Source organism: Podarcis gaigeae (genome assembly GCF_964106915.1).
Source record: "Podarcis gaigeae genome assembly, chromosome: 15".
Taxonomy (NCBI): Eukaryota; Metazoa; Chordata; class Lepidosauria; order Squamata; family Lacertidae; genus Podarcis; species Podarcis gaigeae.
The window spans coordinates 22,514,858-22,527,205 of record NC_139692.1 but is presented as its reverse complement, the minus strand read 5'-3'; the positions used below and the strand labels follow the sequence as shown (position 1 = coordinate 22,527,205).

The following is a 12,348-nucleotide window of genomic DNA, read 5'->3' as shown; positions in this document are numbered from 1 at the left end:
AACCAGCATCTCCAAGATATCTGCCTCCTCCCTCCCTCCCTCCCTCATTTTGTTGATTCAGAAAAACTTGGCATAAGCTTGCTTCCTTTTCCTTCCACACCACCCTGCATTTTAACACAGTTTCTAAACACACACATTTAATCTCCTTATAAATCTCCAGTCAGTCAAAATACTTTGGAAGAGATGGACTTATTTATTTATTTTAATGTAAATGCTAATTTTCATTCATATGATTACAAATATTAATGTGGTTCACATTATACATAAAACAGTTGAAATCAATAAATATCAACAGTGGAAACATCCAAATATATAATTTCAGGAACTAAAGCAGCCAGGACAAAAAAAAGGGGGGGGATATCCTCCTCCATCTAAGGCATTCTCCAACAGGGCAAAGGATTATTTTGCTTTACTGCCCGTTTCATTCTAAAGGTGTAGACCATTATAACTGGTAGGTTCTGCAAAGCAATTATTACATTATTATTATTATTATTATTATTATTATTATTATTATTATTATTATCAAGGTCCTGATGACCGGTAAAATCAAAAGCCACTATCCTACAGAAGGGAACCAGGGTTAGAAATGGCGACCCCAAGTCCCACCCCTCTTCTGTACCAGGACTAGAAAATTCAGTAAAGCCACTAAGTTAAGCATATTTACAAATTAGGATAGAAAAAATGGTTCCCACCCTATATCTTTTAAAACAAAAAAATCCCAATCAATTACTGCTGGCTGAGGTCAGCCTTTCAATGAATCTTCTAACAATTTTAATAGAATTTTCCCAAGAGGGGCTCCTACCACCACCACAACAAAATCCTGCATGAACAAACCTGTCACTTAGCCATAGGGAAGCAATTACACCACAACCAGTCTTTTACAATAACAAGAGAACAGTTAAAAATTCACCTGCTCCTGTTCACCATCAAAGTCGTCATCTTCTGCTCCTATGATTGGAGGTGCAATACGACTGGAGGGACTTCCAATACTGGATTGAGAGTCCTAGCATTGACAAAGAAAGAAACAAATAATAATCCAAGTAACTGCTCTTTTGACGAATGTGGATAAAACAAGGGCGTTCTGTTTAGTATTTTTATTCAGCTGATTAGTTTAGGATAAAAACAAGAACCGGTGATGTTTGTTTGTTATAATAACACTACTTAATTTATCCACATCATGTATGCTGCAAGGGTCTTTCTAAAATTACACCGCACTGAAATTCAGCAGTCAGAATTATGTAGCACAGTTATGGAAAATGACGTTCTGTATAATTTATCCTCAAAAAAAGGTATTTGAGCCATTACCCATATTTATACTGTATATGTGGTACACGGAGAATTATAGACCATTGTAAAGAACTACAGTGGAATATACGGGAAATATGTGTGAGAGATCAAGACATCATCAGGATCCTGCTTCTGTTCCACCTGGACTGACTCCTCTCAAACTAATAGGGTATCTTACATCAACTGCCCAACAGATCAGAACAGAACATGCTAATTCTTGCTTCAGCAGAGCTGGTTGTTTGCAGGATTTGTTTTCATTTTAAGTGAGCTGTTCTTGATGCAATGATATGCCTTACATCCTTGCCCAATCACAAAAGTCTTTGGAGAAGTCACTGTTAGTGGCCTATGACTTCAATGCATGGTGCTACTAGCCAACATCTATCTACCAGCTCAATAACTCCATCCTGGCTCAGATCAGACCCCCTCACTGCTGAACTTCTGGTGTTTGATGAAGAACTTTTGTTATTGTTTATTTTTATTTCAGTGAGTATTTCAAGTAATCCAAGTCTGTCTACTTTTAACTGGTTTCAGCTATATAGTATCTCTTTTGTAGCCTTATACCATTGCTTAGATACTATGTTGTTAAGCACTATATAAATGGTTGCGATATAAATGAATGAGTAGTATGTTTTTAAAATATTGTCAACCACTCTGCGGATTGCAGTAAAAAAAGTGGGGTATAAACATAGAGGGAAAAGACAAATTATCTTCCTTAATAGCAAGGCAGAACTAACCCAAGCACTGCTAGAGTTTGCCCCTCAAGTTCAAGGGCACTCAAAGAAAAGGACAAAACACTTCAAACCCACATGCTGCAATCCTTGCTCATTAAGTTATATAATCCTTCTAACTAAGTACACAGAAGACATCCACATGGGCCCATAGCTGCTGTTCAATACACAAACCAATAGCTGAGTCAGACCATTAATCTATCTAACCCAGCACTATCAATGAACTGGCAACTGCTCTCATGAGGAAGCCCTACTTTCTCATATCCTTTTAACTGAAAATGCTGAGGTCTGAACCTAGGAATGTCTGCCTGTGCTCTGGCACAGACCTATTAGCCCCTCCCTTCAGCCCTGCGTTGAGTGGCAATTCTCAATTGATTACAACAAGGGAGTTGCTCTCTGATAAGTACAAAATCCTGGCTGGCACATTAGGAAGCATTCAACAAAAGACAATAAAATAAATGAATGAAATCTCTTGTTTCTTAACACAAATTTCTCAACAGCCTTGATTTCTATAAAGATGAATTTCCACAAAAAATGAATTCAAGCTTAAAGTGTCATCTGAAAAGACTGGAACCAATTCACATCTAAAGAATAAGGAAAATAGAAGAATAACAGGGACTCTTGACACTGAGGCTATACCAGAAGTTGCTATCTAAATCTTCATGGTTGCTGTGGTTGTTGTTGCCATTCCTCTGTCTTGAGAGACAATGCAGTGCACCTCCAGGGGTGAAGTCAAACCGCTGCATTAGCTACACCAAAGGGATCTCCTTGGGGCCAAGCTTCAGTAGTGTGTATGGAAGTCCTGGACTGCCCAGATGACAAGACCTCTCTCCTGTCATCACTAATGTGGTCCAAAGGAAAGCAGAGCAATACATCTGGCACCAGTCCTGTTGTAGGAGCTGCCAGAAGGAGGCAACCAAGGTGCCATCCAAGCGGCTTAGGGACTCTGCTCCAGATTTGCGTAGGGTTTACTCCTCAGCCTTTTCTTCTCTTGAATATATCCCACAAGGCAGCAGAGGTTTAGGATAAGACTTTTCCTTCTCCTAGATAGGCTACTTTCCCAAGTTGATGAGCCCCACCTGCCCCTCACTTCCTTCTACAGCACATGCAAAAACCTTCTTGACTGTTGGACCCACAACTGGTCTCATCCACTCAATCCACCATTGCCTGTCTTTGCATGTAACAGAAGTTCCTAACTCACTGAGAGTTTGAGACCCATCAGCTACCCTCACCTGATTTAGCCAGCCAGTCATAGCAGTTTCCCAGGGTGTGGCCACTGTCACATGATGACAGTTTCTAGGAGCCACTGGTGAAAGCTGACTGCAGGGTGGGAACCAAAGATGGACAAACAACCCCAGAAGGAGCCATACATGTCCCACACTAGAGATACTACCCCCTCCCCTAACACCTCATACACCCAAAATCTTTATCATACACTCACAGTATCTTGTGTCTCACTCTTCTCTGGGCTCTCATCCAGATAGATTCGTTCCTTCAGGCCACCCCGGGGACTCTGGGAAGAACAAAGAGAAAGTTTTATTCTCAGTGCTTGCAGAATCACAAAATGAGAACAAACAAAAAAGGATGATCCCATGACTCCTGCAATCATACACTTGTAAAGTATACATTAGAGCTAAAACAACATTAATGGGCACCACCAGCATCATATAGTGTATATGAGTAACCAAGTTCTATATTCTTCTGCAATAAAGCAGAACTTGTTAAGGCAGCATACTGAGGATGTTAAAGAATAGTATAGTATCCTCCCCGAGATACTGTTATCTCAAAATCATTTGGCCTTAAAATCTCATTGGGAAATGAAAGAGAAACAAACTTAATTTTTGACATAGAGCCTTCATGATTTCTGGCTTGCTCCTCTTTCTAAACACTGCTTTCAAAAAAAACACAGCTGGCAACACAATCTTGCACAAGTCTACCAAGATGTAAGATCCACCTAGTTTTGCTGGAATTATTCCCAGCAAGTATAGGATTGTGGCCGAAAATGCACCTCAGTATTAAAAAGATAATCAAAGTGGCCAAATGACCCGCTATTTAACTGTAATTGTTTATACAACGCTAATACTTCATCTTAACCATGAGAAGCCTACAAGAAATTTTATGCAAATCTCTCTAAGAATTTTGCTTCCTTTGGAGGCAAGCTATGCTGTGGTTTGGGGGGTTTTTATGCCTAGATTTAACTTTTTATTAAATCCTCATTTTTCTCTCAAAATTATATTTACTAAAATGGTGTGCATGCACATGTACACACACTTACTTGAAAGTTTAGGTAAATAACTGTTCAACTACTTTCTTAGAATAAAGAGAAGAGCCTCCATTTCTGGTAAATTCCAAATTGCATTCATTTTTAAAGCTGGATTATGGTCCTAAATTGAGAGTCTTCATTCATTCATTCAACCTGAAAATGCCCAGTGATACCAACGGCTACTAAAACGTCACTTAATAGCAATCATGTTTCAAAAGTAAATGGAAAGGGAACATCAGCCTCCTCCCCAAAAAGACCGGTGCAGAATTATAAGCTTTAGACTCCCCCCCCCCCATCAATTACTCACTGCTTATGAACTTTGTAGAAGTCATATAAATAGCATTTCCTATTTGTAACATGTACAACTTGTTTTAATACAGAAAATCATGGCAGAATAATGTACGTGTAGCCTAACATGAAAAGTGTATTTGTGTGTATATCAAGTATTGTCCTATTTGTATAAATGTATAATAATGCATTTACAAAAATAATTTAAAAACCTCTGCATTTGTTAAAGTCTGGTGTATGTACAACCCTCTACATTTACAGTATGGAGATCTTGAGGGAATAGCTCATTCAAAATGGGTTGCTGTGTGCCTTCACAGCATGCAGCAATCAATCGTAATAAGTGTATTTTGCTTGGCAGTGGGGTGTCAGGAAAAAAATCACTCTGTTCTGCTCAGGTGAGGAAAAAAATGAAAGAGAGGTGTGGTGGTAAGAGACCACCCTCTGAAATTCCACAAACATGGCAAGCCATCCACTGCCCCCGCAATGCACTAATGAACTTCCACAGCAGCAATGACTGCAGATGATTAGGGCTATTTTTGCTTATCAGATTCTCTGCAGAAAAGGGAAATCTGAATTGAAGCTGAAAGGGGGTTGTACTGTGATGATGGCATTGTAAGAAGGCTGGGGCTGGGACTGGGTGTACAAACAGCAGCAATTCAGCAGCAACTCCACAAAAAACTCCTGTCTGAAAGCACTCCAAGTATACAGCTTCAAAGGTTAGGAATCTAGTGTTCACATCTGTGTGGCACCTTTCATAAACATATGCCAGTAATTAAAACTATCAAGTTTACAATAGTGTCACAGATTTTAAAAAGTCACTATTTAAAAAATTAGGTGATGGAGGGGAGGGGAGTGAGGTGACGTAAGACAGTCACTACCCAAAAAAAAAAAAAAAGTATCATTAAGTTCTCTTGCTGGAGATATATTAACCTAGGCTAGTATGCAATGGTTTAGGTTGCCCTGAGCCCTACCCAAATATTTCAATTCATAAAAAAACAGTTGGAAAGGGACTGAGATGTCTGTGGTAGGAATCAAGCTCCTGCCCCTTCCCTTTAATGGCAAATTGCCCCTAAAAGTTTGAGTCATTCTAACCACAAAATGGCTTCTAACATGTTCTGAAAGGTACTGTTATTCCCCTTGGTTCTCTAGGAGAGGCCAGCACTGCTGTTCTCTGCACAGCAACTGGGTGCATGCCAGGAAACCCCGGGCTTGAAAAATATGGCACTCCTTCTCCAGGCTGCCAATGAAGACTCACACAGCAGGCTTCCACACAACATTGGATTCTGTCCTCACACCTTTCTTTCTAAGTATGCAGACTAACAGCTTAAACATCTGAAGGGTAGGAGAGGCAACAGGAAGAATACAGAAGCAGGAATTATTTGTGGGATCAAAACTGGGCTTGAAAAGGTGGGTTCAAATTCCTGCTAGGCCAGGAGGCTCATCTTGGTCAAGTCACTCACTCATTTAAACCCACCTCATAATATTTTTTTTTTGCACATAAAGTCACCTGGCACTCTTTGGAGGAAGGCAGGAGAAACAGGATAGAAACAGCAATTTTTAAGGGGGATGTCAAGTGACATGGACACTAAAACCACCACAACTCTTTCAAACTGGTCTCACTTGCTTCTATCAGAAGAGGATTGGTTGCCTTCCAAACACAAGATACTGGCCAAGACAAAACTCACTAATCAAATCACATGTTGCTTCAAGGAAAGTGCTCACCTCAGCTGTGTCACTATTTAACTGGGAGCCATCACCAAAACTGCAGTCTCCTTTGTTCAGCCCATCCCCACTCTCAGTCTCTACCTCGCTGATCTGCAATGACTCTGCCACAGACTTGGAAGATAAAACTCCATCCTGTAAATAAACAGACAGGGGTAAGAAACACCAAGCACCCCATATAGTGATGTTTTAACAAAAATTTTAAAAGAGTGAGCTATATCAGAAGAGGGACATGTAAAATTTTGCAGGTTCCTGATGAGAACTATGCAAAACACATATTGGCCTCTAATTTAAGGGCTCCCCAAAATTTTACAAAAGGGCCAGGCATCTGCATACAGCTATATTTAACCCTACTAAACCATTTGAACAAAGTATATGTGTAATTACTCATAAAAAGGCTTTAAATCCTCTGCATAATGATCTCCTCATCAATCATCAGTTTCTATGAGCTCAATCAGAAATGAGACCAAGCTTTAACTTGTGTGTACTTTAATTTACTGCACTCAGAGAACACTGCAAGCTTGTGCAAACCGGCACAGACAGAGCTGGGAACAGTTTCCTCCTCCCACACAACATTCCCTTCTAGGATAGTCTGATCAAGACTGCAAGAATTCCCATTACCTGAATAGAGCCTGTTGCCTTGGACAACTGTTCCTGCAGCTGAGGGATGTGCTTCTTGGCTTCCTGGATCTCCTTGAGCAGTTTTGGAGTGGGAGTGCGGCTGTAATCTTCTTGCAAGGACTAAAACAATTTAAAGATTTGGAGAATCATTCCATCATTATGATCCCCTGGTTTTATTTACAGGGAAAGTTTCAAATACTAATTAAGCCATGTTTTCAGCACCCACCTTATTCTTGTGACTGTAATTTGTTTTACACTGTTTTTTAATATTGAATGTTAAATTGTAAGAAATAAAAATAAATAAATACTATTCCTACTAATGCAGTCAGTTCAGTGAGAGAATGTCGGAGACAAAAAGGGCTGAAGGTCACTGGGAGGCCACAGACAAGGACTCCTCAGCCTTGTAAAGATAAATTAGTTTGAATTGGTGAAGTGCTCTGTAGTCTACAAAAATGTGCCAGATATAAAATTACTAAAAATTGTATACACACACACACATAATTCTGCAATTACACTGAAGACTAAAAACAACTCTATACAGGTTTCTATAGCCATTTGTCCCTTTTCCCTCCATATTAGCAACCAATGATTCAAGTTAATGTAATGGCTGGGATAAGGAGGCAATGTGCCTCCCAAATCTGAAAATAAATTAACTTGAAACATTGCCTAAGAATAGTAAACTGCACTAATATTCACTTTCTGTGACTTTTTGTTTCTCTAAGGCAGGGGTCGGCAAGGTTTACCTTGCCTGGAGTGGTTCACTCCAGTGGACATCCCTCTGTGGGCCAGATCGTGTGCACGCATGCCCCCGCAATTTCCGGTGTCTGCGTCGATGTGATTTTCGGCACCGCGGAAGCGAGTCCTCAAGCCGCGCTGTGCCAGGTTAACACAGCGTGCAGGGACTCGCCAAGCAGGCAGCTTGGTTCGGAGGCGGCTCATGGGCCCGTTAAACGACCCTGTGGGCCGCTTTTGGCCCATGGGCCTTAGGTTGCTGACCCCTGCTCTAAGGTAACATGAAGATGCCTGCCTGAGAAACATTCAGTGCAGACTTAATCTTAGAGCTTTCAAATGTACAATCATTCATGCATTGTGCTTGGGATTCAGGTGTTAAACCAGGTTAAATGGCCAATTTAGGAAGCAGCATTCTTTTTTCTCTCCAAAAGATTCCTCTTTGGTACCTGTAGCCTCTCCTGCTCCTTCTGAAGCATCTTCCTCAAAATCTCCACCTTCTGGCTATGAACAATATTATTTTCCTCCTGATAAGAAGAGAAGGCAAAACATAATTACAAGGCAAGTTCCACTGTTCTCAAATAGATCTTCTACAAAGTATTCTAAATTGCTCACAGTATATTAAAACACATTATTTTTGTATTTAAGACAACACAATCACTGGGCTAATTTTATTTCTTAGCAGGGACATGTTTGTTGCATTTTCATTATCATGTGATCCTCTCTCCTTGCCTTCAGCAGAGAATCAAATTTATGGATGACAGATGGGCTGGATAAAATACTATTTCAAGCAGCAGCATAACAGATCAACAGAAGTGCCATCCACTGCTATCCCAATTCTCCCTCTTTCTCATGCCTCCATATAAATACAACAATTTGAGTTCTGTGGCAATATGGCTAGGCAGAGAAATATATATTGTGCAGACTAATCAGATGCATCTCAGGACTTAAGACTTTATTACCATTAGAGTGGTTGGGGCAGGACAAAGGACATTTTCATACCACATAGTCTAACCCACTTCTCCCCAAACCTGCTAGATCTTACCCCCATCAACACCGGGCTGGTAATTCTCTCTGTGTTTCCAGATGTTCCAGGCGAGTGTGGAGATGTCATGATGGGAGACATATGTCCAAATGCTACTGGATCCATCTCAGAATCAGCCAGTGGAATCTGGGGCGACCCAGGTGGGCGCCCTTGCACAGTGAGTGCTACATAGGAGCCCGCTGCAGAGAAAGGACAAAATCCCATTTATTTTTGGTCTTGTGACCAGAGAGGAAAAAGTCTATCCATTCAGAAAACCAACTTCTCACGCTAAGATACCTGCCAAGACTACTGAGAGAACACATGCAAGCAAGCAAAACCCACTTTATCCATTAAGTATGAACCCAGGCTTCAGCTATAGTGCAGAGAATCAGGACAACTAAGCATGTCAAGCACAGGTTTAATATCAACTGAATAATGTTGACAAGATGAAGAATTAAATGTGAAGGACTGTCAGGTAAGCAATTTCCCCCTAGCTTTTAACAAAACAAGCAGTGGAAGTCACCTGCTAGTCAAATAGGTTTAACTGTCTCATAGACCGTGAGAGTTTTAAAAAAAATATTTATTATTATATATTTAAAATTTTATACCGCCCTATACCCGCAGGTCTCAAGGTTTATACCCACAGGTTCATAGTTTTCCAAATTATGCCAGATTCCATTCAATACTATGATCCTGAAATGCACCCCAATGCCTTCAGACAGTAATAGAGCAGTATCGTGGCTAAAATCCCATTACAAACTGTCCCCTGGCTCAGCTCAACCTCCATGATTCAGCCCAGGGAGAACAATAGCAGTTTGTCCTTAGTCTACTCACACTTTATCAGCTTCACCACCTCCAAATGGTTTGAGTGAGTTACCAGAGTCCCATTCACCTAGGAAGAGGTAATAGCTGTGTGAATTTGCATTTTCAATTGTACATGACATGGGTCTTCCATGCTACAAAGCTAAACTGATTTCACTTCCTTCATGCCTTTTAACAGGAACTATGCTCCAACAGCATGATAGGCAAGAATGCCCTGAAATATCGAACTAAAACAGTAGAAGATTTTCATCACAGGCATCAGACATACAATTTAACAACAAATAAAACCTTTGGAGTCATACTCTTAGATTGTTTTAGAGCCAAATATTCACTTAGCCAGTGTGGTGAAGTGGTTAAGAGCGGTAGACTCATAATCTGGGGAACTGGGTTCGCGTCTCCGCTCCTCCACATGCAGCTGCTGAGTGACCTTGGGCTAGTTACACTTCTTTGAAGTATCTCAGCCCCACTCACCTCACAGAGTGTTTGTTGTGGGGGAGGAAGGGAAAGGAGATTGCTGGCCGCTTTGAGACTCCTTTGGGTAGTGATAAAGTGGGATATCAAATCCAAATCCAAACTTGCTTGTGATTTTGATGGAGGACTGTATGAGAAACTGAAGTGAATTCTGGCTCTGCCCTCCTCTACACACACATACAAACACCAACTCTATGCTTAAAGACCTTTTTGTAGACATGAAATTGAAGCCTTGTGCAATGTACATCAGCTTATAAAGCAAGGTTATGAAACTAGAGTGCTGTACAAAAAAAAGCATCTGGCAAAAAAATACCTCTTGCTCATTGCCAATTCTAAATATAGAAAAACACACAGTGTCTCAAATGTTCCTGGGAGGTAGATTTTGGCAAAACACTGTGATGACGACCACGGAAGCATTCTTGTCACTCTCCAGCAGCAATTTACTATTCTAATGACACTAAATGTTCTCACCTTAATAATTCGGTCACCAGTTTGAACCCCAGCCCGCATGGCTGCTCCATCTAAAGGGAAAAATCAGCCATTTAGAACTCAACACATTTTTGTTCCCAGTGTTCTTCTACTCTAGTGTCCAAGCCAAACACACCTTTCCCTTTCTGTAAAGACTATGTATGCCAGTGGTGTCGAAACTGTTTTCAAAGAGGGCCAGATTTGATGAAGTGAAGGGCCATGAGGGCCGACGAAAGGGCCAACCAAAGTTATTGAGCTTTTTTAAGGGTTGGAGTTGTTGAGGTTTTTTTAGGATTTTACCCCAGGAAATAAACTGCCGCAGGGGCTGGATTTAAACGACTGGAGGGATGGATTAGGCCCCCAAAATGGACTTTGGACATGCCTGATGTATGCTGTTCCAATGGCACATGTTGTCCCCTACTGCAGACCATGCCAGACCATCACCAGCATGAGCCACAAAACCTGCTTTGCTGGATTTCATAAGGAGGAAAAGGACAGTCCACTTGTCTACCTACCTCCCTACCTGCTTCTGTTTGGGGCCAAAATATACAATGTGGGAGGTTACCATGCAGCTGCATCCAAGTCTTTATTCTGCCTTGCAGAAGGAAGACCTTTGCAACCTACCATTCCAAGAGCCTATATATTCTAGGAAACTGATGTGATTGGTTGCAAGCATAGCTATTACTAATTAGTTTCCTTCATAGCAAAGACAATAAAGCACTTCTTTCAATTCAGTCTCTAGAGTTGCACTAGTCTCCCAATATGCAATAAAGCAAGACTTTATCCTCATGTAGGCCTCTATCGACTACAGACTAACTACTGGACTGTATTTTTGTCTCTAGCATACTTATGATCACTTCATAAGAGATTTATATACTTGGCAGAATACCCGAATACAAATTCTATATACTGCATGTTGAATGTGGAACATCCTCTTTTCTATGCTTGCCCTTTTTATATACACACACAGAGAGAGAGAGAATTCACAACCGAAATACACAGAATGCTATTTTCTACATGAGTATTGTTCCTCAAACACAAAAATTAATATGAAAACTTAGTGCCCTTTTGCATGCTAGAATTTTAGTGGATACACATTACAATATTTGACCTATTTGCATATCTGTAATGTGAAACAAAATAATCATGTTCATTTTACCTGTACACTACAAAAATAAACTGCTAATAACAAGGGTCAATGGAAGCTCTCTTTGCCATGTTTCTGAATGCATTGTAATGTGAAACATGCATATTCATGTTTCATACTACAAGGTAAAAGCCAGGCATAGGCAAACTCCGGCCCTCCAGATGTTTGAGACTACAATTCCCATCATCCCTAGCTAACAGGACCAGTGGTCAGGGATGATAGGAATTGTAGTCCCAAACATCTGGAGGGCCGGAGTTTGCCTATGCCTGGTACAAACAGACACACCTGTGTTCACTACAACTGCAATACATGGAATTGCCCTGAACAAGCATCGTCACCTTCTTTGACGGACTGCACAAAGACAGGATTGTCTCCACTGACGGTCAGCCCAAATCCATTTTCATCCCGCTGGATAATAACACAACGCTGGACAAGACCTGCATTAAGAAAAAAATTAAAGAGACACAATATAGGCATCAAGCCAGAACCTCATTTTGGTAAGCGATAATTGCAACCTACAGAATGTGTGCAAAAGGGAAGCTGCAGGGTGGACATGGAAGGAGGAAAGAACCAACAATGGGAGAGCAGGTCATAAGCAAGGTAATTACTACAGCAAGTTGGCCATGGTTACAACACTGATTGCATGGCACAGAGGTATAGTAAAGAAAGGTAAAGTACACTGGCACATCAGCGACATCGTCAACTAACAATAACCTTTAGAGAACAGGGCTACTTAATGATTCTTTTTATGAAAACAAATAAATTATACTTTTCATTT

At 40.7% G+C, this 12,348-nt stretch overlaps 1 protein-coding gene and 1 long non-coding RNA gene across 8 annotated transcripts in view; one reads left to right on the top strand and one right to left on the bottom strand.

The window, feature by feature from the left end:
* The window catches only part of ARHGEF12 (Rho guanine nucleotide exchange factor 12), an 85,532-nt gene that overhangs the window by 32,864 nt on the left and 40,320 nt on the right, over nucleotides 1–12,348 (bottom strand). For all 7 annotated transcript variants that reach the window (XM_083713924.1, XM_083713926.1, XM_083713923.1 and 4 more), the window contains 9 exons: nucleotides 11,909–12,007; nucleotides 10,427–10,476; nucleotides 9,497–9,554; nucleotides 8,684–8,862; nucleotides 8,088–8,165; nucleotides 6,910–7,029; nucleotides 6,289–6,423; nucleotides 3,457–3,528; nucleotides 911–1,003 (listed from right to left, as the gene is read on the bottom strand). In XM_083713924.1, coding sequence (XP_083570050.1) covers nucleotides 911–1,003; nucleotides 3,457–3,528; nucleotides 6,289–6,423; nucleotides 6,910–7,029; nucleotides 8,088–8,165; nucleotides 8,684–8,862; nucleotides 9,497–9,554; nucleotides 10,427–10,476; nucleotides 11,909–12,007 — 884 coding nt within the window. The remainder of the gene's footprint in view (nucleotides 1–910; nucleotides 1,004–3,456; nucleotides 3,529–6,288; nucleotides 6,424–6,909; nucleotides 7,030–8,087; nucleotides 8,166–8,683; nucleotides 8,863–9,496; nucleotides 9,555–10,426; nucleotides 10,477–11,908; nucleotides 12,008–12,348) is intronic.
* Nucleotides 1,323–8,161, top strand: LOC310832425. Its single transcript, XR_014558290.1, has 3 exons — nucleotides 1,323–1,770; nucleotides 5,716–5,905; nucleotides 8,073–8,161. It is a non-coding gene; the product is annotated as an uncharacterized lncRNA (long non-coding RNA).